The 27,243-nt window shown below is 43.9% G+C and overlaps 1 protein-coding gene across 2 annotated transcripts in view; it reads left to right on the top strand.

Annotated features, from left to right (window-relative positions):
• Nucleotides 1-27,243, top strand: part of SKAP1 (src kinase associated phosphoprotein 1) — a 253,543-nt gene that overhangs the window by 191,154 nt on the left and 35,146 nt on the right. The window contains exons 5-9 of one of the 2 annotated variants that reach the window (XM_036451283.2): nucleotides 12,942-13,019; nucleotides 14,665-14,748; nucleotides 17,643-17,767; nucleotides 20,021-20,084; nucleotides 22,185-22,382. In XM_036451283.2, the coding sequence (XP_036307176.1) occupies nucleotides 12,942-13,019; nucleotides 14,665-14,748; nucleotides 17,643-17,767; nucleotides 20,021-20,084; nucleotides 22,185-22,382 (549 nt within the window). The remainder of the gene's footprint in view (nucleotides 1-12,941; nucleotides 13,020-14,664; nucleotides 14,749-17,642; nucleotides 17,768-20,020; nucleotides 20,085-22,184; nucleotides 22,383-27,243) is intronic. The other variant, XM_036451284.2, reaches the window with a different exon arrangement.

Raw genomic sequence — 27,243 nt, 5'->3', positions numbered from 1 at the left:
GCACCTTTCCACTTCCTAATGGATTTTTATTTTTGTCAAAATAATGTAGATATATAGTGTTTTTTGTTTTTTTTAATCAAATAGTAGTATTCTGGCTGGTGATCTCAGTGGTTAGTGTCAACACATGCACCAAAGGGTCAAGGGTTCAATTCCGGGTCAAGGGCACATACCTAGGTTGCAGGTTTGATCCCTGACCCAAGTTGGGGTTCGTGCAGGAGGCAATCAATTGATGTGTCTCTGTCACATCAATGCTTCTCTCTCTTTCTCTACCTCCCTCCATTCTTCCCTCCCACTCTCTCTAAAAATCAATGGAAAGAAATACCCTCAGGTGAGGATTAACACACACACACAAAAAAAAAAAAATCATACAGCACTACAAGCAGTCATCACTTCCCAATACCAGAGCACTGCTCTCCAGGGGCAACCCCTCTCAATTCTTTCATCAATTCTGGTGTGCACTTCCACATTTCTAAATAATATTATTACACAGATATTTTTTATTTATCAATTTCAGACATTATCTATTGATTTCATATAATGGCAGAGAATTTAATACTCCTATCTCATCCCGACCCTCCCTTCTCCCTTCATCTTCCCAACATAATTATATCATAATTTTTAGTTAGTTTCATTTTAGGGTTTACATGATTTTAACTATGTAAACTGTATTTACTGCCAACCCTCATAAACTTCTGTAATTAAATTTTATTTCCTGTTTTTTCTAGAGTTGGCAAATGCCGTGGCTTTTTCATTTGATTAGTTTTCTAAGTCACCATCTCTAATTCTTCCCAAACTTTTCAACAGGATTGTCTCAGGCGGTATCCTGAGAAGGGCTGCCTAGGAGGTAGATTTCTTGGGATTGTACATGTCTGAACATTTATTCTACCGTCACACTTGATGGATAGTTTGGGTGTAAAATAAATTGTAATGGAAATCATTTCCCCTTGGAATTTGGAAAGTTTTGCCTCATTGGCTTCCAGCTTTATTTTTTTATTTATTTTTGTTAATCCTCACCCAAAGATATTTTTCCCATTGATTTTCAGAGAGAGTAGAAGAGAGAAGGAGAGATACAGAGAGAGAAACATCAGTGTGAGAGAGACACATCAATTGGTTGCCTCCCAATGGGGCCGTGGGCCGAGCCTGCAACCAGAATGGAACCTGGGATCCTTCAGTCCTCAGGCTGGCGCTCTATCCACTGAGTCAAATCAACTAGGGCATTTCCAGCTTCATTATTCTTTGTGCATGACCCGATCTTTCCTCCTGATTCAGAAGCTTTTATGAACTTCTCACTATCCATTGGATTCTGAAATTTCATGGTGATTACAAAAGTGGGGGTCACTTTTCATTCATGTGCTGGGCGTAGAGAGAGCCTTTTAAATCCGAAGACTCATATCCCTCATTTTGAGAAAGTGTACTGGTTTGGGGTTTTTTTGTTTTTTGTTTTTTGTTTTTTGTTAATACTCACCCAAGGATCTTGTTTCTATTGATTTTTAGAGAGAGAGGAAGGAAGGGAGGAGGGGAAGGGGAGAGAGAGGGAGAAACATCATTGTGAGACAGACACATCGACTGGTTGCCTCCCACACGCACCTCAACCAGAACCAGGGATCAAGCCTGCAACCCAGGTGCTTGTCCTTGACAGGGAATCAAACCCACGACCCTTCAGTCCTCAGGCCCATGCTCCAACCACTGAGAACACTGGCCTGAGCAAGAAATTGTAGTTTCTTGCATCATTTCCTACCCTTTATTCTCTATGTTCCAATTTTTTTTGTTGTTGTTGATTTCAGAGAGGAAAGAAGAGAGAAACATCAATGATGAGAATCATTGATCAGCTGCCTCCTGCATGCCCCCTACTGAGGATCAAGCCCACACCCTGGGCAAGAGCCCTGACCAGGAATGGAACCCTGACCACCTGGTTCAAAGGTCAACACTCAACCTCTGAGCCACACCAGCCAGACTATGTCCCAATATTTTTTATCTTTTTGTTTTGTTTTCTTTTCCTTGATCTTTTTGTCTTATTTCTTTAAGATTGCCTCAATTTATCTTCCAACTCACCTTTTGATTTTGTTTTTAATTTTGGCTATTATGAATTTCATTTCTGTCTTTTCTTGTTCTCTGATTATTCCTTTATAATTATCCTATTTCGTGGACATGACGTCTTCTCACTCTTCTGGTGATATAATGATGATATGTTTGTTTATTTGTTTGTTTGTTTGTTTGTTTTAGTTTTTTATTTTATTTTCTGCTCCCTAAATTAACTGTTTCCCCTGACTTCCATTTTGTATGTGTAGGTCTTTGTCTTTCATCTTGGAAGCTTTTCTGCAAATGTCTGATGATCCCTAGGCCCCGCTTCCATTAAAAGCAAGGCACTAAAATGCAGATTGAAACTTCCGGGTGCTGAGGTGGACCACATCCACTCCTGGGGTTCACTTTGAGAAGCCTAGTGTTAGAAGTGATGGGGGGGACCCAACCATCTTGCTTGGTTTCTCCCAAAAATTACTATCTGTAAGTCTTTTCTTTGAGGCCGTTCATTTTTTCCAGAAAAGGATCCATGAATCTCCTGGTGGTGCCATTCTACACGACCTCTGAGGTCCTTGTAACGGAGCAGCAAGGGGGCGAGGGGGCTCCGTGCTCAGGACATAGGCTGTTACTTAAATCACCTCTTTCAGGACGCTTCTCGCTCTGCACTGGACTCTGCGCCCCAAGATTTGGGGCCTCCATGGTTTAGTTTCCCCGCATAAATTAGACCCCCTGGAGCAGGGTTAGAGAAAGATTGTTCCCTAGCTAGAGGGGGAGAAGTCACATTCTGAACTGGAGTCAGAAAACCCTATTTCTCTTCTCCACTCTGCAACAGATGAGTCACGTTACCTGGGGTGATGTGACATAATGACACCGCGGAGTGAGTCACATCATGACATCACCGGGTGAATCAGAGTCCGGCTGGGTGGGCGTTAGCGTCCCCAGCAGTAAGATGAGTTGCAGGGTCTGGCTTCCTCCCCCTGGAGAGCCCCGTGACCTCTCCACCTAAGCGCACCTCCTCCTTAAGGTGCCTCACGGAGACGCTGCTATAAGGGGTGAAATAATGCTTAGAAGGTTTTCCTTGATGCCTATCGCTGCCTTCTTCAATGATGTCCCCTTTCAGCAGTTGCTCCTGCAGATGGAACTTTAACTGCGGGGCGGCAGGACACGCAGCTCAGACTCTGCACCAGAGCTCTCCTTCCACATGTTCTGTGCAGTTTGGCCCCTGAGAGGCCCGGCAGGTGGGGTTCAACATTCCTGTGAACCTCAGACCGGAGGGTCACCCCGGGACCTGCCTCTTCTCTGACCCTGCCCAAGATCAGGTCCCACTTGAGGGGTGACATCCTGGACAGCTCTCCGGCTCCATCTGGCAGGACTGGGACCCAGATCCACGGAATTTGGGCTGAGAAATATGGACTTAAAACATTCTGCAGCTTGAGTTTACATGATGGTTATGCCTATAACATTATTCATTGTGGAAAACATTTGTATAGCATGGTTTAGCAAAAAAAAAAAAAAAAAAAAAAAAAAAAAAAAAAAAAAAAAAAGTTCTGAATTTGAAACTTAAAAATAAGAACACCTGAGTTTATGTCTGATTCTTTTCCCCCCATCTGTGTGAGAAAGTCCCTTTCCCTCCCTGAGCCTCCGTTCCCACTTCTGAAGGCCAGACTGTTGAGAGCTTTGCGTCTGTATCAGAATCAAGGAGTTGCCGTAAAGGAAAGCATCTTACAAACACTAAGGAAAGTGCTCCCCAGCTACAAAGTGTTACTATTACCATGGCTACTATCCTCGCTATTTGATCAGGGAAGCCTGCCTTCCGTGCTGCCTCTCCCGTCTGTTTTGTAAAACTCGCAGGCAATTCCACAATGAGAGCTGGCTTTCCGGAGAGACTATTGTTCTTTTCTCCCCTGTAAAACAAATGAATCCGGAACCAGTGTACCTTAGCCATCCAATATGTGCCGTCTCTTTTGTTCATGAACAACCTGAAGGTAATAAACCGGCCTGCCCCTCTGACAGAGAAAAATGTCGGAGGGAAATGGGTTTCCATCCCTGGCTCCTAAGGTTCTATGCCAGACAACAACAAGGGGAAAATTATTCAGCTACACCTACCTGACGCGCATTGGCGTCCACGATGCCGCCCCCCTTGCGAGGCATTGTTACTTATGCACCTGCCGCTGGGAAGGGCTGCTCAGAAGAACTACTCTATGTTCATCAGACATACATTTTAGGGACTTTGAAACAAACGTATATAGAAATACAGAACAGCATGTCTTCTAAACTTTGCTATTTCATCCGTCTGTACCAAGCACCGTGAAGCAAAAATGGATGTGCCTTCAGCGTCCTACGGCCCTGGAAAATGAGCCAGTCCGCTTAACAATAAATGGTGGCTGGTTCACACACACATGACTGGCCTAGTGAAGAAGAAAAGGAAGCTGAGCGTAATGAAGTCCGGTGTCTGTGTCCCTGTGCTTGGACAGGAAAGGACGAGTGTTTTATAACTGTTTGTGGGAGCTAATGGTAATAAATCCCTCACTTGTGATGCATTAACTTTAATGTTTTCATTACGTGGTGATTTAGGTTTTCCCTTTTCACGTTGTAAATCATGTCGTCCCAGGAGCAGAGCAGGTTAGGTGCCTGCCACAATGTTCAGAATGCTCAATGGGGAAAAGAATTCCCTCTCTCTCTCTCTCTCTCTCTCTCTCTCTCTCTCTCTCTCTCTCTCTCTGACAAAAGATACTTTGCCTCATCCGATTTGCTACTTTCTAAGTCAGCAAGGAAGACAGACTAGACAGATGCATCTGACAGCAGCCTAGCAGAATGTGGCAGGGCCTAGTTCAGATCCTGGGGATGGACAGTCTGCGTGGTAACTTTCCAAATGTATTTGGTATTGAAGTTTTGTTTTGTTTTTCTTTTTCTTTTTTTGGATGGTGTGTGTGTGTGTGTGTGTGTGTGTGTGTGAGTCTTCCATTTGCTGAGTGTGAGCCCTTGCTTAATGAGCTGTGCAAATAGATATTGAGATTTAGTGTTTTTATTTTGCAATTACAGACTCGATTTGGTTGGAAACTTTTGGGTCTAGACACATCACCCTCATTTTCCCCTCTCTAATTTTTTTTCCTTGCGAAGTTCGACTTCCTTCAGACTTGAGTTTTGTCGAATGAAACAGAAGAATCAAGTAAGATTTTAAACCTCAAGTGCCCTAAGGTTCCTTATCAGAGCCTTCATTTTTCTGTCTCCGGTTCCATCCTGCTGCCCAGGGACACCCAGGGAGCCGGCCAGGAGTGAGGTCTGATTTGAGAGTGGCGCTTGGTCCAGGAGATGATCCAGGCCAGGTCAAAGCCACATCGCTGAGGTCACTGCATCCCATCAAGTTCTTCCTGATGGGGAGGAGAGTTCTCATTAGATCACCCACCCTGAAATAGCCCCAGAGAATCACGATAATTAGTTCCCATCTTCCTTTTTATTTTCTGCTTTGTTTGCTTTAACAGTTTTTATTTTATTTTGTTTTGTCTTTTAGGCAGTGCTCTCATGATATCTGAGTGTCTTTAGCGAGAGAGACAGGGAGGAGACAGAATTATCGTTCTCTTCCTCCTTGAAATCTTTTGGTTTGGAGAGTAACTAAAATAGAGACGCCAGGATTCTAGGACATGAATCCCCACGTAGGCTTCACCAGCAACTCCGTTAAGTGCTCAAACACATGTAGGATGTTTGCATACAGGATGCAAACAAATGTGCCTTTGGGGGCTCAAAGAGAAATGAACAAGACTGGGGCAACACCATAAGAAGAGATCAAGTTCCCAGCCACTCAAGGTCTGTAGCTCAGAAATTGATCTCTCTGAAACCGGTGTGGCTCAGTGGATACAGCGTCAGCCTGTGGACTGAAGGGTCCCAGGTTCGATTCCAGTAAAAGGCATGTACCTTGATTGTGGGCACATCCCCAGTGGGGGGTGTGCAGGAGGCAGCTGATTGATGTTTCTCTCTCATCAATGTTTCTAACTATCTCTCTCCCTTCCTCCCTGTAAAAAATCAATTAAATATATATATTTTTTAAAAAGAAATTGCTATCAACAGTTGTTTTCTGAAGAGTATTCAGTTACTCGTTTAAGTTGTTGGAGTTGGGTTCCCTTTGTACATTTATGGTTAGCCCCCAACCCCCTTTCTCCTGATGCTTTCCTGAAATAGATAAGATCTGAGTGAATAGAATTGGTGTCTCACTGAGGCTGTGAAATAGGCTCAGAAATTTAGTTCTCTGCAATTGGGGCTCATAATATTTTTTCCTAAAAATTTCCCCAAAATCCTCCTTGCCCTCCTATTATTTTCAGTACTGTTATTCATCTGACTTCTGCACTCCCCACATCCTCCTTGCTCTCTTGTCTAATGCTTCCTTTCTTTCCCTTTTTTAATTTCTTATTTCACATTACCAACCTTGATATTAAAAGAGTGAATATACAGCAGAACAGAAATTGCTGTTTGTGGCTTGAGTAAAAATGACTTATCTAACAAATATTCACTCCCATATTGCCTTCTTAGATCACAAGTCCCATTAGGCTAGAAGTGGTTTCGGTTCAGCTTAACAAACATTTATTGGGCACCTACTGTGCGTACTGTGTCTTTAGGGATAAAGAGGCAGGTATATGGTCCTGGCTGGTTTGGCTCAATGGCTAGAGCATCAGCCTGCAGACCAAAGGGTCCTGGATTCAATTCTGGTCAAGGGCATATTCCTCAGCCACACGCTCCTCCCTGGCCCAGGCCCTGGTCAGGGCTGGTGCAGGAGGCAACCAATTGATGCCTCTCACATCGATGTTTCTGTCTTTCCCTCTCTCTTCCACTCTCCCTAAATGTCAATGGAAAAAATATCCTCAGTTGAGGAGTAACAAAAATAATAATAAATAAATAACAAAACTGGTATATGAATGATGAATTGCACTGCCCTCTATGAAAGGGACCAGATTTCCCAGTGGCAGCTTTTCTTTAGGTTTCAAGAAATTAAATCATTAACACCAATCTCCTTAGAGTTTATACTATGTATATTTCAGGGAAGGATTCTTATTCTAAAAATGAATTATCCAAAATCTCCACACCTTCAAGTAATCAAAGGATACCACTGTGTCATGATACCATGATTGAGAATCAATGATTATTATATTGAATTAGCTATTCTTTACAATGAACTATTCACACCCACCAGATGCTATTCTTAACATTGATTAAGGCGCTAGAAGTAGTGTTGTAGAAGTTATGATGCCTTCTTTCTAATCCTTTCATTTCTTAGAAATAAAAATCCCACTGAAAGTGAAAATCTTGGAGACTTTAAGGCCACCATCCTATTCACTTAGCGTGGTTCCTCTTTGTCCGAACAAGAGCCTTCAGCCTCCATGAATATTCATGGTTTCAGTATGTTGCCTTGCAGCTTGGCATCCCTGGTGGAGTGTTTTATGAAAAGAATCCAACGTGGATATTTGGCTTAACTTTTTTCTTTCTTTTTTAACCAACGCATCTTCCTTAAAGAGTAAGCAAACCGGGTCCAAGGTGCCTGTGTGAGCCCTCCGCTGGAACAGAGCTTCATTTTTCTAGATCTCACTCTTGTGTCGGAAGAGGTTTTATAGACTTTGGTGACAAGGGAGCATTTGTTAGAGAGCACCAGGTTGCTTCCACTTGTATTTTCTTTGCCCTGTGTATCCTTTGATTATGTTATCATTCATTTATTCTGTGCATCTGTTGACCTCTTCATTTCACACAGCCTTGGCCTAGAAAGCAATTCCACAGATAAATCAGCCAGCACATTAAAAAGTAAATAAGAAATACAAGATCTTAAAGTAGTTTTTGACATCAAGTATGAGAATAATCATACATCGGTCTGTTTCTTTTTCCATGTTTAAGTGGGGTCTCTTTTGTGGGAGAATGAGGTGGAAAGACCCTGTCTTTCCTCAGCCTTTTCTGAGTCAGTCTGGCTCCAATTGCACTTGTTTTGTTTCCTAGCTTCTTATGTCACAGCTTGCCAAAGAACTTGATGAAGCACATTCTGTTGGCTCCTTTCCTTTCATCTGCTATTCAATATATTTCTCCAGGAAGTAAAAACTGAGTGGTTTCTATATCTTTGAAATTTTTAGATCCTAAGTCTATTATTAGTGATTTAGAATTTTTCACCTTACTTGTGTTGGTCTAAATTCCTTTAATAAGTGAAGCAAAATGACAGAAAAGTGTAAGAAATATAAACGCACCTGGATATCAAATGGAACATGGATGTGAAAGAACTGTTACCAGCTTGTCTCACGGGACTAACGGCAGAAGAGTCCCTGAAACCAACTTCCCGTTAGCATCCAGCTCAGGTGAACACTGTTTGACAGACACCTCAAGATGCCATGTATTGACTGATTCCTGAAAAAAATGAGGAAAAAGGCACAAAGTAACCCAGAAATGCAAAAAGCTAAGGAAAAACAGTAATGAACTTATTAAAGAAGGTCACCAAAACGAAACACACGGAAGAGGGTTTCATGGACAGAGTTAGGGTCCACAAACAGGAGAATTCTATCCACACACCCCACCTGCCTGTTTCCCTTTTTGTGCCTTTGAAACACTGTGAAGTGTGTGTCCGCCACTTGTCTGCAGGGCACACACACCAGCGATCTGCAAGTGAAGTGGAATTGCAAATGGAACTTGACCGTTCCCAGCCTTCAACTATTAGATTTTCTCCAACCTCATCCACCCGGCTCCCCGGGTCCTCTATCCTAGGTCCCTGAATGAAGGCCCCATGGTGAGAACTCACCCCCGGGAGCTCTCAGTCTACAGGCTGGATGGGGATAGTTGGGTCTCTTTTTCCAACAATGGAGAAGAACTTGAATTAAAAGGAAAGGGGAGGGTGGGAGACGTCCATCATTTAAGGTGGGGACTTGAATAAAACATTTTTCTTTTCTTTTTTTAATTACTGATTTTTATTTCAGTTGAGTTAGCAAGAGCCCAAACCAACTCTACTGAGGTTCGCAAGCACCTGGTGTGTTCTGCAGGTGCTGCAGCCTTCTCCCGGTGGAAACGGAGTGGCCTCCTGTACTATCAGCCTGGTGCTGCGGTGTCGCCAACTGATTTCTCCAATTCTCTTCTCTCGGTGGGCTAGAACACAGCTGGTTAAATAGGCCGTGACTCACATAAGCTCCCGTGTCTTTTTTATTGACTGTTTTATGGAAATGTATCACACTCCACAGGATCCCCATTGTTGTGGCCGTGAGTAGCTGACTGAGAAGCCACGTTTAGCACTGAGAGATGGAATCCTACTCTGTCGCTTCCTTATTGCGGAGTTGGGGATGGGTGGGATACAGGGCTTCGAGGAATCTGGGTGAGGATAGAAGGATGTCTGAGAATTGCTTTTCTCTTTCTCTGCCACGAAAGTTGGGTGGCCATCACTTCTGGGTAACACGCTTCTCTGTTGATCTTATCTTTATGGCCCCACAGCATTCAGCTAAGTGAATCTTTTCTTCCTGTAGGCTATTCTGACAGCTTTAGTTAAGAGTAGTGGTAGAGAGAGATTATGACACTAATGTAATTCTGTTGTGTGCTGATATAATGTGATACACCCTAAGGTTTATCCAAGAGGGCCATTCATTCCCAATAAATCTAAATCATTTCTAATCTCTTTTTAGATAATGGACACACACAAAACAACTCAATTCTTTAAAAATTGCATATATAAATAAAAATGTTTCTGCCTTAAAATAGCAATTGTTTATGGCTTCTTCCTATTTTTATTACCTTCCTGCAAGTCATTTGTGTACTTGTATTCTGCATTAAGTAACTCTGTAGATCGGTTCACTTGCCAGTAGGTGTCAATTCGGACGTACAAGACGCCTCCTGTCTCATCACCCCAGGACTGTGGCTCACGTGTGCACCCTCAGGATAATCCGTTCTCATCAGTAGGACCCCAACTGACACGGAAAGAGGAGACAGTTTGATTGCCTCAGTGGTTGTCTGGATTTATCTGAGAAGTCATGGAGCTGATGCACTAGAGCTCACAGTCCACTTTATGTGGAGAACAACTCTGTCATTGTACAGGGCCCTGCCCATGGAAAATGATCAAAAGAATAGAGATTGGTCTTATGATGTCCTCACTTTTTTCCATAACCATTCCAAACGTCACCTGTCATCCCACTTCCCACAAGAGAAACCAGGCAAGAGAGTTCACCAGTACAGATTCCCTCTAATGAGAAAGCAGCCTGACACATCTTACAAAATCCTGCAGTTTCCAGCTCTGTTACTCTCCAGAATCTTGTTGGTAAATGACCGAGAAAGGACATTCAGCAGCTCCTTGGGTGCCCGATTTTAGAACGCCAGGTGTGACGCTGGGGGGAGAAGGTGGTGACGGTGCTGTCTCTCCTCTCCCAGAATCGGTGGCTTGAAGTCCAAGCATCTCTGCTGCCTCATCTCTTTGTTTTCTTGGAGGCGGCATTCTCGGGTTTCAGTTGGTGGGAGAGAAGAGCCTCATGCTGATAATGTACTGAAAGTAAATGAAATTAAATAAGCGAAGCAGTGCTCATCGCTCCTTCCTTCCCCCCTGGGTAATTCAATTCAAGCTCTCTCTCTGATGGCAACTCACGGGGACCGTCTCTGTTACCCCGCTGGGGTCTGGAGTCTTAACATCTAAATAAAAGTTTCACTCAAGCATTTTTTATGCTCCTGCCAGCAGGATCAGTGAGCTGGTGTGGGCACATTAATGCAATATTCATACTCACTCTCCCTGCACACAAGGCAATGTCTTCCCATTTTCATAATTATAGATGTTCCATAAAATGGCATTTAGATTTGCATTTTTAAAAGGAGGTTTGGAGTCTAATAGGACGTTTAACGTGTCTTTTATGATCCAGACTCTCATCATCTTTTAACAGGTAGCTGTGTCTCTTAAGTTTTAACCAGACCTTAGGAGAAGGAAAGAAAAAGGTAGGGGGAAACCCTGGGAAAAAGAGATGTATACTTCAAGCTTAGGGGACCCTGTTTTCCTTGTCTCCTGTGTTTTATCATTTAATTTTTAGGCCTCTGGGAGCGATTTTTTAAATATATTTTATTGATTTTTTTACAGAGAGGAAGAGAGAGGGATAGAGAGTTAGAAACATCGATGAGAGAGAAATATCGATCAGCTGCCTCCAAGATCAGCTGCATGTACCAAGGTACATGCCCTTGACCCGAATTGAACCTGGGACCTTTCAGTCACAGGCTGACACTCTATCCACTGAGCCAAAGCAGTCTTGGCTGGGAGCAATTTTTTTACTGCACTGCAGACAGGATGGGCTCTGCTTCCAAGGGCCTTCTCAGCCGTGCTGCTCCTCACCCATCTCAGTAGGACCTGTCTGTTTTCTTGGAAAGCATTTTCACAGAGATAATGGAATTTTCAGAGAGGTGGGAGAAAGGAAAGTGTCCTAGACAAACAAGCTCTCCTTGGTTGCTGTTCATCTCATGTATGCACCCTGAGACTCCTCTCGGAGGCTTCGTAGCAGTGTTAACTGTAAAACACACAAATCCGAGCAGTCCATGAACAAGGAAGTCGGCTTTATGGACAAACAGGTATTTAGACATACTAAAAAGGAAAAGAGAGAAATTCTTCTGATCCATGTGTTTAAAACTAAGCTTGGAACAGCTTAGAAGCAAGTGGTGATTTTAGTTACATTTTACGTTGTCGTAAAATGTTATTTTTAGACAAAAGTATGCAAAGCACTGAGCAAAGTAGCCATCACTGGATACAAGTTAGTTATTGTGGAAGATGTTTTTAAAAATCATGTAATTGAAAAAAAGTTTTCCACCCAACAGTCTTAAGATATTGCATAGGCTGTGCCTTATTTTGGTTTGTGCTTTGTTTGCTTTCTAAATATTTTAAGGCACACGAAAAGAGATTTGGGTTTAGGGACTAAAAGAATAAATATTAGGACTACACTAACCCACTCCCTTTCTCATAATTTTGGGGGGTTTTGTTCTTTTTCTTTCTTTCTTTTCTTTTTTTTTTTTTTTTATCCTCACCCGAGGATATGTTTATTGTTTTAGAGAGGAAGGAAGGGATAGAGAAAGAGAGAAACATCAATCAGTTGCCTCTTGTACACACCCAACCAGGGATCAAACTGATAACCTAGGTAAGTGCCTGCAACAGCTGAGCCATCCATCGGGGGCTCATTTTATCTTTTGAGGGTAAATATCTTCCTCTTGGTCTCTGTTCTTTGCCCCGCCCTTCTATAAAGTAAGTATAAACTCCGATGGTGGAAGATGGATTAGGATCTTGACTTTTCAATAAATTTGTACCTAACCACGCTAGTTGAAAGCCAAGAATGTTAGCAGCATGCAACTAAAGGCCGGTGTCAGTCCCAGGATCTTCCCTTCAAAAGAGCTTCCACCATTCTTAGACTCCTTCCCATACTGTTACAAAACCAGGATTTGGCAGTCATTGCCAAGTTCCGCTTGCATAACCCTTCTTTGTGTGAACTTAATAAAATGTATGTTCTCTAAGGTGGCTGTTCGCTTTAAAAAATAATAATAATAATAATGTGTGTTTATTGCTCCTGAGGTAACTGTGTTCATGGTGAACTCTCACTCATTAAAGCTGTCTGTCCTGGAGGCTATTCATTTGACTGTTGGTTATCTCAATGTGGATTATATTCACAGCATATTCTTCATTCTCTGGAGTCCCTTGCTGGTCAATCAATACATATTTAGGCTACCTTCCCCTTGAACAAACTAATATATGTTTAGATCATTTTAAGTGATCTTAGCCTTAGATATACTTAGGAAGAAAGAAAATTTACTTTTTTCCCTAATCATCTTGACGTCGTTTTCTTTTGTGCTGTGTGTAAGCAGTTGTCCTTCTGTACCCCTTCATCAATGTGCACTATGGGAAGCAGCCTAAACAACTGAAAATTCTGTCAGGTTTCCATGACGCATTGTGCTGTTGTTCCTTTCAGGAATGGAGGACTTCCCAAGAGGAGCTCAAGAGCTGGATAGCGTCATCAAGCAAGGGTACTTGGAGAAGAAAAGTAAAGGTAATGATCAGACCCCTGGGTCTCAGACCATTCCGGGAAGGGAAGGGAACTGAGGGAAAAGAGGGCTGACACAGCGGTGTCCTCTCTAGGCCAGGACTGTGGTAAGTAGGTGGGAGGCAAAAGGAAGGGGAGAAAAGAGGTCTGGTGTGTAGGCTAAACAGAGATGGCCCCAAATCCTCAGCAGGCTGTGAGCTTCATCAGGATGGGGACTGGATCTACCTTGCTCACCTGGTATGCAATAGATGTTTAATAAATACTTGTTGAATGAACCAATGAATGCTATTCTTTTTTTATATATATATTTTATTGATTTTTTTTTTACAGAGAGGAAGAGAGAGGGATAGAGAGTTAGAAACATCGATGAGAGAGAGTCATCGATCAGCTGCCTCTTGCACAGCCTCTACTGGGGATGTGCCTGCAACCAAAGTACATGCCCTTGACTGGAATCGAACCTGAGACCTTTCAGCCTGCAGGCCGACGCTCTATCCACTGAGCCAAACCGGTTTCAACTGAATGCTATTCTTTTTTTTTCTTCTTTTTTCTTTTTTAATATATTTTATTGATTTTGTACAGAGAGGAAGGGAGAGAGATAGAGAGCTAGAAACATCGATGAGAGAGAGTCATCGATCAGCTGCCTCCTGCACACCCCCTACTGGGGATGTGCCCGCAACCAAGGTACATGCCCTTGACCGGAATCGAACCCGGGACCCTTCAGTCTCCAAGCCGACGCTCTATCCACTGAGCCAAACCGGTTTCGGCCTGAATGCTATTCTTGTTCTCATTTCTCCATGTACTCCCATGAAGAATGAAACTATGTTGCCTGGAGTATAAATTTTTTTATTGTTTAAAGTATTACATATAGTAGTACATATATCTCCTTTTTTCCCCATTGATCTTTCCCAGGCTTTCCTACCCCTTATTATTTTTAATATATATTTTTATTGATTTCAGAGAGGAAAAGAGAGGGAAAGGGAGAGAGAGAGATAGAAACATCAATGATGAGAGAGAATCATTGGTGGGTTGCCTCCTACACATCACACATTGGCGATCGAGCCCGAAACACAGACATGTGCCCTGACAGGGAATCAAACCATGACCTCCTGATTCATAGGTCAATGCTCAACCACTGAGCCACACCAGCTGGGCTAGAGCATAATTTTTATATCATATGTGAAGCAGCCACTTTTAAGTGTCAGAGGGACCCAACTCTCAGCCTATCACTTGTTTGATTAGAGCAGGTACTACTAGGGCCAGCGTCCAGTTTAAATTGGCCTCATACAGAGAAAGCCTTTCTTGTGCCCAGGGCCTGGAGCAATCTTTTGGTTTGCTCAAAGGCAGCACAGGAAGACATCCTGGAGAGTTTGAGAAGTACAGGGAAAGATTTGAAGCTGAAATAAAGGAAGACAGGCAGCTGGAAGGGGTCAGAGCAGGCAAAGCCTGTTTAGGACTTGGACCTCTGACTGAGCAAGTCCTCTGGACCCTGAGTCAATATGGGATAACCTGTGCGAGTGAAAGGGAGGGTTTTACAGTCCATTAACCTGGGAAATAAAACAATCGTACACTGGGCTGTGTGTGGTTAGGTTTTAAGGACTCTTCGGCAATTGTAGTTACCTGAATTTATGTCCCTCACTGCTGTTCCATTTAGATCCCAGTTTCTTTGGATCAGAGTGGCAGAAGAGATGGTGTGTTGTCAGCAGAGGCCTCTTCTGCTACTATGCTAATGAGAAAAGTAAGTGCTCCTCGTTTGCACAGCAGCTTCTCACTCCTGGATGCAAACACTCCGTAAATTCTCAAGCACTCGGATCTCCAGACAGCAATCTTTAACTAACACCCATAAAGGGACCTGCTTGGGAGAGAAACAGGCCTGAGTAAATAATACCTTGCCTATCACCAAACACTCAAATGCCAATTTAGAATTTATGTCCCCATAAACAGCAGGATATTGTGGTCAGCATGTCGCAGGTTTATCTTTTATTATGACTAATAACATCATCAAGGTTGAACACTTTGTCATTTAAAAAAAAGAACCTCAAACTCTTAATAATATAATTAAATTTTAAAAATAAATTTAACTCTGAGAGAGATTTAAACAGCTGGCCAATGGCCCAGAAATAGAACCTTCAAGTCCAAACTCTCTAAGAACATGTTTCAAACTTTATTCTACTGACTGCTGGGAAGTAATCCATGGAGTGTTGAGCCCCAAATGGTCACTGTGCCCAAGACACCCTTCAAGCAGATGGCAGCCACCACAAAGTGTTGACTCAGGCCAGAGTAGCTTCTTAGTCAGCCACCACTGACTCAATCAAGCACAGCACTCGAAGCCACCCCTAGAACTCCCGTCCATGCTTAATGCAGTTGCTTCTTTCACGAGAAGGAATAGGAAATATAATCACAACTTGGAGGCAGCTACAAATCTACACAAGCTAAAAAATTATCCCTTTAGGTGAATGCAAACTTTCAAATAGGCTCTCCTCCACAGAGTCAGGCTGTCCCAGGAGTAATTCCACAGAACAAAAGGGAGATTACGTAAAGCAAAACATTCATTCTTTTGGGAGGAGAAGTCGGATTTCCTTCTGCTCTGTAGCCTTGGTCCAGAATAAATTCTTTCTTTTCCTCCAGATCATTTTCTGTTTCTCCACTCCTCCTTCTTTCCCAGGCTTATTCCTCTCCCAAAGCCCGAATATACAGTCTGAGAAATATTCAGATTTTACCCTCATTGCCTTTGAACTTCCTGCACCTTTGGCACTAAGGTAACAGAAAGGACTGCAGCTAAAGGACTTGGAATTCTCAAGATTTACCCTTGGTCTTTGAGGCAATGGTTTCACCCCACCTCTCTGCCTACAAGTATCACTGACCTTCACCTTGGGTTCACTACTTCGGGTTTTTCAGACCCCTTCCACCTAGGAGTAAAGAGTGAAGCCCCGCTTAGCAATGAGAGCAGCATCCCTCAAAAACTGAGTAACAAGTCCCCTACCCACATTCCAGCCCACTCCCAAACCCAGCCACCACACTTTCGCCCCTGAATTCTCGGCTTACAAGCCAGCCAGGTGTGTTTTGCTTATTTTAAATCTACAAACTAATTCAACATTTAGGTCTTTGTAAAAAAAAATGTTCATCGTTTCCCTTTGCATTTAAATAAGCGGTTGGCACATCTGAATAGAAAACCAAGGATCGTGTTCATCTATTCAGAATCCTTTACACTCAAGATGAGAGGGAGAACAAGAGCGAGAGACTAGGAGACTTTTATTGACCATTTTGCTGTCAGGGTGAAATAAAACCCGGTGACCGAAGAAACAACAAAACATTTTAGTGGCCAGTTAGAACAAGGAGAGATACTTTAACAAAAAAGATTCTGGTGTCAGAAAGCACTGTTGCATGGCTCCCTTCTCTACAGTTACTTCTTATTGTGCCCAAGACATTTCCTTAGTAAATACAGAGTGTTTGCGTATTTATTTATTTTTTTAGCTCAACCGGAAAGGACAGAATCTTTTTCTTTTTAAACTTTTAATTATCAGTCCACTGCCATCCTCATCATCATCATCATCATCAAAATGCCCTTATTAGGCAAGTCACTCCACATGATACAGAACACAAAGCATCACCCATATATGGAAGTGCCTGTCCTCTATGCATTCTGCCTGAACACACCATGAGGACACAGAATTCTTAGGAACCACTTCTTCCTTTCCTGTATCTAATTTTTTTTAATATATTTTATTGATTTTTCACAGAGAGGAAGGGAGAGGGATAGAGAACTAGAAACATCGATGAGAGAGATACATCAATCAGCTGCCTCCTGCACACACACACACACACACACACACACACACCCGGGGATGTGCCCGCAACCAGGGTACATGCCCTTGACCAGAATCAAACCTGGGACCTTTCTGTCTGCAGGCTGACGCTCTATCCACTGAGCCAAACCAGTTTCAGCTCTAATTTTTTTTTTTTTAAGGGAGTGGCAGGCAGGGTACTGTCTCCTTCCTTTCACGTAGAGTCCTTTGCCTTTTATCTCCTTCCTCAACATCTGATAATACTCAACATTACTCTGCTATTTCTCAACTTGACCTCTTGGAAGGAGGATAAAATACTGAGTTTTAATTACTTAGCGTCTAGCATAAACCCCCATCCGCCCAGGAGGAGGGAGAGGACAGTTTAGTCCACAGGCTGCGTAGGGCATAGGAGGAGACCCGGGAACTTACAATGTCCCCTGCGCTGCCATCCCTCCCCTCAAATGTGAGCTCTGTTGGACCCGATGATCATGTTTCATTTCTATAACAGCCTTCAGGAGCCTCACGTGTATAGCCATGCTCTCCCTGCTGCAATAATTCCTTCTTTCTGTTATTATAGATCTCTGCACATTCTAATAAATTCTCTGTCTCCGTTGCACTCCTTTGGCAAAATAACCTTTCCCGTAGCATTTCCCTAGCTTGGCGGCCATGTCTGCCTTGCTGTCGCGGTAGCCTCTTCTTCGGCTTCCCTAAAAACCTTTCCTTGGCTCTTGTGGTTCCTCGGGGATGTGACAGCTGTTTCTGCGCTCTTATTTTACACACCCGAGAAGATGCCTTCCCTTGGCAGTTGCGTCTCTCTAGGGGTACAAGGAGCTTTCGTGTCTTGCAGGCAAGCAGCCCAAAGGGATCTTTCTCATTGAGGGCTACAGCGTACGGATGGCCCCCTACCTGCGAAAAGATTCCAAGAGAGAATCCTGCTTTGAACTGACCTCCCCGGATAGGCGCAGCTATGAGGTAGGATGAACCAAGGAGATGGCGGCCTTCCTTAAGGTTGCAGTTTCCTTCCACATTGCATGTGAGCCGTGTCTGCCAGGCTGGGCTTCATCCTTTCTCTGTTACCTGCTCATCTTCTACTGAGACCTTCTTTCTGGACAGGTCCACACCTTTGCTATGTAATGCCCTCCCTTCTCCTGTCGGCTGCCACTCTCATCCTAGATACTGCCACTGCCTCTGCCTGGCTTCTGTCGCTTCATCCCTCCTCTTCTTGGTCTTTCGCCATAGGTGAGAGTCTTGTCATCTATCGCAGCGAACAGTCTAATTCCTCATTCAGAGCCTCTAATTTCACGGCTTTAATTTCCATTCTATTTTTCAACTGATTATCTTCACTTCTTTTCCCATGAAATCCAGAAAAAGAGAAATCTGACTGTCAGGTGATAAATATTTTCCCATATTTATCTTGCTATCCGAAATAATCTCCCTGTGTGAAGAGCACTGCCTATCTTTGGACGATTCCTAAGATATTGGTGACAGTGATTACTGAATAGTAATAGTGATAACTGAGGGAGTAGACCTGGGGGGGTGGAGGGGAGGAGGTAAGAAAGATTTATTCCTCACGATATTCATTTTTAATGTATTTTGGTATCATGCATGATATAATATGTAATGTATTTATAACCTATTACAAAATTTTTAAAGCAATAAAAAATGTCTGACCCTGAGAACATAGTGATTTTCAACAAAAAATATATTTGTGCGTATGTATATACATGATGTTTCCTGCTTACTGGTCATTTTTATCTTACCACAATTTTATGACAACAATTTAGAAAACCTTTAGCTAACTTGTGAGAATGAGAAAAACCATGCTAAGGTTAATATTAACCACTTATGTAACCCTTTGACTCCAAGTTTTTGTCAACATTCATCCTTTCATGTTTCAACAGTATCTTAACCCTTATTTTGTCAAATGACTTAGGTCTTCATTATACGATTTCAAATATTTTTAATTTAAACTTTTCTATAGAATCATTTGTAGATATATATAACACAGATGGATGCACTGGGTATGTTTATAAAAGTTATGTTTGTTATTCGGCTCTGATGATGCCTTACCCAGATAAAAACTTATATGACAAATCTAAATCCGTTTCCCTGGACATTTTTTATACAAATGTGTTTTTAAGAAACCCAGAATGACAATATCTATTAATAAGTATTAAGCAGGAATGTAGGTTTCGTATACAGCACATATCTTTGTCTTCGCCTAATGGCCAGATAATAAAAATGTTTTCAGGAACATTCATTTTGAATTGATTCATTTAAAAAATAAAAAAATTACTGAGGGCTGATGCCTCACTGGCCTGTTTTGTGAATCAGAATGCAGGGTTTGTTTACTTCTTCTTTTCTTTGGCCCATTGAATCCAAGTCATTATCATGGTCTGTGGATTCTTCGTCTACAATACCCTTTGGATCTTTCCCTTCTTATTTATTCCCACAGCCATCACAAGAGTTAAGTCCTTATCCCTTCACCCAGAGGATTAGTTAAACAGCCTTCTAGTTGGTCTTCCATCTCCAGTTTCTCCCTATTTCAACCCCTTCTATACACAACTAGTGAATCTCCCATTTCTTTTGTTAGAATTTACAGTGGCTTTCTCTTGCCTACATTATAAGTCTGCACTCCTTGTTTCATCCCCTCTTCTCTGACCCTCAACCCTTTAGCTTCATCCTTGATTGTTCTCCAGTCAAGTTTATCTGCCTAGCTTCCCCATACCAGATGGTGTCATTCTTAATCTTTTGCACATGGTTTTCCTTTCCTAAACTGTCCAACTCCTTCCACCAGTTTTCAACAACTCCTTCTAAAATCCAAGCAGGAACAGTATTGCTTCCACAAGCTTCTCTGCTTACCCTGACTTCTCTCAACATCCAGCTGTTCCCAAATGCTCCGACTTCGTAATGTTTCCATTTCAAGGGCGTATGTTGTCTCCATAACTGATGCATTATTCTTTGAAGTCAGGAATTTTGGGTTGCTTTTTTTTTTTTCCTATAAACTTTTATCAAATAAATGTCTGATGAATGAATAGGTAATCATATGAATGCACACGGACATGAATTCTGGACTCAAATAGCTATCAACATTGGCTATACAAAATTGCTAAAGGGAAAAAAAATCACTTTGAGTATTTTGGTCTTTTTTCAAAATATTAAGAAGGCAGAAAATCGTGGAAATTTTAGTGAAGGTGATAAATTAACTCACTAATTTTTCTCTAGTTTACAGCTACTAATCCTGCTGAAGCCAGAGACTGGGTGGATCAAATAAGTTTCTTGCTAAAGGGTAAGTATCATTATTATAGAAACAATACTTGAGTGGGTTTTGCAGTTGGAGTTCTATGGCACAAATATAATCCACAGGCTTCAATGTGTGTTTCTTTCTACCTGTTCCCCCTTTTTACCCTCCCTACCACATCCTTCACATTATAATAACAAATGGAGCCCTACATAAATGAGAAAATAAAAGAAACCTGGAGAGGACTGCTGAGATCTTTCTAGCTCATCCACCTACCTATAGACAAGTGTGTCATATTCATAATCACTAGGAAAGGAGATTTTGATCACCAGCTCAGCTCAATTTCATAGTTCATGATATCAAACTTAAGTCATCTAGATGCAATTTGATCCCAAACCCTCTTGTTTTGGTCTTAGGAGGAAGTAAAAAACCTACACTCAACTAGGTGGCCTTCAACAACATTGGACATTCAAAACAAATTGTTACTTCCAACCCACAGTGAAATGCTCCTTGCTTTATGATTGGAAGAGTCCTGCCTGGAGATGTTAAATGGCTGCTCTTAGAGTACCCTGTGCTGGTCAGCCTGCAGGCACAGCAATGACCGTGGCCTGGGAAGCCTTGTCTGGGAGTGGCCTGGCAGGTAGAAGTAGCCAACCTTCAGATGACCCTCATAATGGCGTACCTCATGGCAGGACCCCAACTCCACAGAAAGACAAAAACATCAACTTCGCATGTGGCCCACCACCTAGGGAGAAGTACGTCAACCTAAAAGCATCAGGCCTTTCATCTCTGTGGGTTTTTTTTTTAATCTGCTATAAGATTTTATAAAAAGAAGGAAGCACCAGAGCTTTAATTACGAGAATTGCCTATTTTACTCAGTTTATGCTTTTTCTATCACAAAAACAAACCATTGCCTCTACCAAGAGCATCACGTATAATAGACTGGAACCAGGCAAACATGAGCATTGATGGCGAGACTACAGGGTACACTCTCATCTAGGTGCCTTAGATTTATGCATGTAATATACCCCTAAGTGTGGAAACCTCAATAAAACTCAAAGCGGCTTTATTGAGCTGTACCCTGTGGTACTTTCAGAATTCCACATTGAAGAAATTATTCATTCCATTTTATTTTAAAAACAAACAAAATAATAACATATGGTTTAAGCCACAAATGCATCTTCGATCCCTTTCCTCATGTGAGGTGGCACCAGAATTCAGAGGGAAATCGTTTCAGAATCTTTATTAAAAGCCTACCCAAGCCAAACAGTGTTATTGTGTTTTGAAATGAACATCGGATGTCTCTCCATCCTTCCCTTCCCTAGAGTACCCCGCCTGCACTCGCCCATCCTGCAGAGGTCCCTCAGCAGGGTTTCACAGAGCACTCTGTACTGCACATCGGAGAACGAACCTTCCCAGTTCCCTATTAAAATAAAAAGCCAATCTCCCGCCACTGCCCTGGGCTCCCCAGTGCTGTAATGGCTCACCATCTTCTATGCGGTGACCCACTTTAAGGTCAGCCAGGCTGTACTGTTGCAAACGGACATGGTAACCACTCACTAAGCCATTCCACTCCGTCTTGTGTTGCTGTTATATTTTTTCCATATCCCGCTTTCCCTTCCTCTTCCTCTTGTGCCCCTCTGTTAGTAAACTTGTCTGACGTTCTGCAAGGAGATCTTGGGAGAGATGAGCTTCTGACAGCTCAGATGCCCTACGGACGCCGCCATGGTTCCCACAGCGCCGTGGGCCCTGGTGGTCCACAGGCCATCACTCACACTTCCGGTTTTCTCCTTGAGGAGCAGTGCGGGGACGTGCGGGCATCTCCTCTCCTGGCCTATTTTCTTCCCTTTATCTCGCGCGCTCCTTCGCACACCCATACTTCCCAGGGCCGCTTCGTCCTGATCAAGTTTTATTGCAAGGGAGGATTTATGTTGATGGTTTAAACCTGACGCAGTGCTAGTCTGGCCTTTTCTGTAGATTTCCTGCCACCAAGGCCCACATTAGAAATAATAGCACTTAACCTGGCGTTTCATTTTCTTTTGACATGTTTTATTCTCAACCCTCCTTCTCCTCCTCCCTCTTTCCTCCCCTGCCTTATTCTTTTCCTTTTCTCCCTATCTTGATTCATTCTCATCTTTACTTTGGCAGATCTGAGTTCCTTAACCATTCCATGTGAAGAGGAGGAAGAGGAAGAGGAGGAAGATGGGGAGATGTATGATGACATCGATGGCCTTGACTCCCAAAATTCTGGTTCCCAGCGCAGACCCATCATCTTGCCTGGGAGTCTAGGACTAAAACAGCCCTCAGAGGAGAAAGAAGAAGAAGATATTTACGAAGTCTTACCAGGTGAGAAATGTCATCTTCTAGTTATCTTCCTCGAGCTTCAGAAACTCTCAACCTGGTAGAAGAATGTAACTCTGGAAACTCCAGATGAAGCCAAATCTCTAAAGGAGAGCATGTAGGGAAGCTCCCGTGATTAGAAGCTCTCCCTTGCTCTGGTAGCAAGATGAATTGACCAGGGAGGGTCTTTCATCTGAACCACATGCAGGAATGCATTACCTATGTCAACAAAGCAAAAGAGTTAAGAGTATTTATGTTGGGTTTCATTGGTTCCCTGTGAATTTGGGGGTGGATCATCAAAACTCTCTTGTTTCAACTTCTTTGCTGTGAGAACTGTGAGGATAATGGAAAGTTACCTCCAAGTGATGGATAGAATAGAAGTCTGAAGGCCTATAGATAAATGCTGACAAACCTCTTCTGTAACCCAGGAAAGCCCTGATGGAGCACAGCTCCTTGTTACTTAGTGCAGATATAGCGGGAGTCCAACTGTGCCTCTCACAAATAACCCTAATGTGTTCCCCCTGCCCACCATTACAGCAGGTCCTCTGCACATATTTCCTCCTTGCCAAAGGCGCCATAACTGGCATCTCAGAAAACGTACAGTCATCACTGCGTCTGCAGAGCCCCTTCTTGTGGGGATAACGGCAGCTGTTGAACAGTGCGGAGCACAGTGGGGGTCAGACTGTAGAAAACCGGAGCCTGAGCCTTTTAATTGTGAGGTAGTTAGGCTGCAGGAATGCTAAATCTTCAAGTCCATTCAGAAAGATGGCTCCTGTGGAAATTTGCCAGGCTCTGCTGAGAATTTCAAGTTAAGCCTAAATTTATAACAATTTAAACTCCAATCCCAGATAAACTTGGGAAATAAGGTGAGTCTGGATCCCCTGAAGACAGGGCTGGTTGCTAAAAAGCATCGAGTAAGCAGCTTGTGTTTCGGAGCTTCCTAAGAAGAGGGTCTAACCCTGTCGATGCTGCATTTGTCTCTCCCCTGGGGGAGAAGCCACGTCATTGCTTCCTGAGTCAAGGACCAGGGCTGTGGCCACAGATTTTTTCCTTGCTGGGACCTCACCCACCCACCCATCCACCCATCCGCCAGCCACCAAGCCAAGTCTCCCTTCTTCTCCTAGCACTTCCAGCCTCTGCCGGTCCCAGCTTCCCCAGCCCTTGTGTTGTGTTTTATTATGCAAATGATATCTTGGTGGAGGTCGAGCCATTTCTTGTGTCTGAAGTTAAAAAAAAAAAAAATGATAATTTCCTCAGCAAGTCATCGTCGTTAATGAAGTTTTACAAAAACAGATACAACCAAAGGAAAATAAAATTTCACAGGTGATAAATTTTTCCAATTTCCCTGGCAGAATTCGATAGGATTGTTAAATTAAGAGTGAAGGTGTCTGTTAGAAAGCAACGAGCAGTGATGGGTAATTTTATAGAGTGGAAAATTGAATCAAATTGCTACATTAAAACACAGCTCCTCTGAGAATCTTCCCTTTCACAGTCTGCTCCATCGCAACAGCAGGGTGCAGAGATGGATCTAATTCACAGCGCTCCCTAAAAGGAGATGTACTCCCCAACTTGGCCAGCGTCTTCCTCGTGAGCTCATTTCCCACTCACTCCCGCCCGGGCTCGGGGAAATATCCGGGTGACAGCGATGGAAGACTGCTCTGGGAAAACTCCCTGAGTCACTCAGCCTTCGGGGAGCGGAGGAGGGCCTTTTCACGCACCCCGTTTGGCTCTCAAAGGAGCCAGGGAGGAGGGGGCTGATGTTCAGAGTGGGGGAGCCAAGAAGAGTTAAGGGACAGAAACCTCAGAAAATAAGATGAGTTTTGGATCATCACATTACCCCAGGTGGGTCCATGAATGCATGATTGACTTCTTAATCATCATCCTTCCCCTGCCTTTGAAATGCCTACTCTTCGCCAGTATGGCACTGCCCACACTATCAGGGCCTTCCCCCCAAAATTGCACCAGTCTGGATGTTGGCATGGACTCCAAGGGCATGGAGCCTGGTCTGCTTGCTCAAGAAAAGTCACTTCCCCTCTGCTCACAACTGTCTGTCCCTCGGGAGCGAGGGCAGCTGCACTGTAGGAGAGCCAGGGTCTCTTTCTGTGGGTGAGGAACACGCCAGCATGGCCCAGGGTGAGCCTGAGGAGGGGCGGTGGCAGACTAAAGGAGACAGACAGAGAGAATCCAGCTGGGGCTCTGCGGATCTCCCAGGCCTGGATGAGGACACAGAAGACCCAGCCTGCAAGCCTGTGCTTTATTGTATAGTCTGATTAAGACAAGGGTAGATTAACATGTGTACGAAGGTTCTTGTTTTGGCAACACTTGCTGCACCTCCCACAGACCATTAGCTACTTAGGAAGGAATTAGGGTGGGCTACAAGGTCAGGTTTAATTATGCTAAGAGAGCTCTGCCCTCCAGGCTGGGACTTGTTTATGGCCCTGGCAGAGGTCAGCCCGAGGCTTACCCTAGCTGCTCCCTACAAACTTGTTTATACGTTTCCGAAGGACAGCGCTGTATGCAACAAACAGGTTCTTTCCCAAAAGCCTCTTTCTATCCATCACCATTTTCAGAGATAGCATTAGAGCTGAAAATATTTTGGCATCTACCCGTATTTTCCGGCGTATAAGACGACCCTCTAATTTTACAGTTAAAACATAGGTTTAGGCCTATATTCGCTGTATAAGACTACCCCCCACTTCAAAGAAAAGACTTACTTTGCCGTCAAGATCTGCAGGTAATTTTTGTGCAATTTTGGTCTTTTGCCCCCGATTTTCGGTTGACTTTCTTTCATTTCAAAAGTCGTCTTATACACAAGAAAATATGGTACACTAATAAAAGAATAAGATGCAAGTTGACCGTACCTTCCCGACACCCACCAGCCAATCAGGAGTGAGTATGCAAATTAACCCAGCAAAGATGGAAGGTAGACGGGCACTGCACTGTCTCTGGGCAGCGTGGGAAGGTGGGAAGGTAGCTCTGGGCTGGAGCAAAAGGCCGCTCCAGCCAGAGTGAAGGCGGTGGCAGCAGCCAGGGGGAGGAAGGCCCATTCTTGCACAAATCCTCATGCATCGGGCCTCTAGTTTAACTATAATAGGAATATTTCCGCCGTAAGTCTCCCATCTACCCCACTCAGATTGTTGCTTCTGAAATTGTTATTCGTTTTGCAGTCCTAGAGGAACTGAAGAGGGGATGTGAGGGGCCTCACATGGTCTCCCCTCTGCCGGCATCTCCAAGACCACCTACCAAGCAGCAGCATGAGAGAGGCAGCATGGAATCTCAGACCAAAGTACTGGCTCTAAGTCAGGTTGGACCTGCTCTGCCACCTGCCAGCTGTGAGGCCTTCAGCAAGCGCTTTGCCCTTTCCCTGGGTGACCTTCCCACATGTGGAACAGGGATGGCAATAGTAGCCGTCAAAGAAGGATGATATGAGAAGTCTAGAACCAATGCGTGCACAGGACAACCCTGAGAGCAGGGCCCTGGCATACAGCGAGCACTCAGTAAAAGCTGCGTATTGTGAATCTGGCGGTGGTTACTAGTCAACAGGAAGCGTTTCTTCCTTGAAGAGTTGGAGGGTGGCTAGTGCCCCACCGCCACCAACCAGACCTGAGCCAGTCCCCGTCGGACATTTCCAGCGCTGGGTAGGAAGCAGGTGAAAGGGAAAACCCTCAGCAGGTGGAATGTGGCGCACACCTTCCGCTCAGGCCCGGCTTTACTGCGAGGACGGGGGCTGGGTGGAGGGACAGCGACGGTAACGCTGGGTCATGCTAACGTCGCACACCATCCAGAGTCAGTGGCTTGGACAGCTCACGTTCGTTTCATTGTAATAAGTCAGTGAGCTTTGTGGAGACGCTTTGGCATTGATGGCGCTGTCTCCTGCCTCTTTGGGATGGGGCCTCCCACAAGCCTCCCGGTCTCCATGTGGGAGGCCTTGGAAGTGAGATTCTCCCTCCGTGGCTGGTTTTCCAGGGAGAAAGAAAAGCGCCTGTGACCTATACCAAGCCGATACAAAAAAAATACGTATTCCTAATCAAAATAGCAAATGGGTCCTCCGGGGACGTGCTCTCCATCACATTCATCGGGGGATGAGTAGCGTTTGCCACGTGGTACGCTACCTCCTTCCCACAAGAGAAAACCAGAGCACTTGAGGTTTGCAGCCAACCCCACAGAAACGCTCCTCCTGGATCGTATGGCTTCCAGGTTGGTATCCGGCGGGATTTCTGAACATCCATGTTGAGCATATGGGGGCCCTTGATTTTTAAGATCTCATTTGCAGTCGATTAAACTGCAGGGAACTGCCACAAAGAAATGCTAAAGCAATATGTGGGAAATGGCTGGTTTTTCCCGAGCCCTCTCTCACCCCTCCCTGAAATTATTTTTCAGGCTAGCACAGGCCCAGTTTCCTGATTTGAGATTCCATAAAAGGACAGCTTTTATCAGGTTTCTCTCTGTCTGGGGCCTCGATGCCAGAATCCAGCAAGGCGCCGAGACCGCGGAAGAGCTATAACGAGGGCCTTGCCGCAGCTGCGGTGGCAACAGAATCCGGCCGTGTTCTCTGGAGAGGTTTCAGGGGAGCAAACAGAGAGGGAGACAAAGAGCCTTCCCTGGGAATGTCTGTGTGCATTCCAGTGCCGCCTGCACCGCCCCGGAGGGTTATTACAGACTCGGAAACCGGATTGCGTTAGAATAAAGCATAGCACTGGGTTTGGGTGGGTTTTGTTTTTTTGTTTTTTTAATTTGACTCTAATGGAAACAAGCATTCTGTGGAATTATGTTTCCCCCTGTACAGCTGTCCAAACCCACAGGAAGGGGAGAAACCATGATCCTGGGAGGTCTAACGAAAGAAAGAGGCAGGCCACCAAAAATACAA

Source organism: Pipistrellus kuhlii, unplaced genomic scaffold (genome assembly GCF_014108245.1).
Source record: "Pipistrellus kuhlii isolate mPipKuh1 unplaced genomic scaffold, mPipKuh1.p scaffold_m20_p_22, whole genome shotgun sequence".
Taxonomy (NCBI): Eukaryota; Metazoa; Chordata; class Mammalia; order Chiroptera; family Vespertilionidae; genus Pipistrellus; species Pipistrellus kuhlii.
This window is presented reverse-complemented; position numbering and strand designations above follow the sequence as displayed.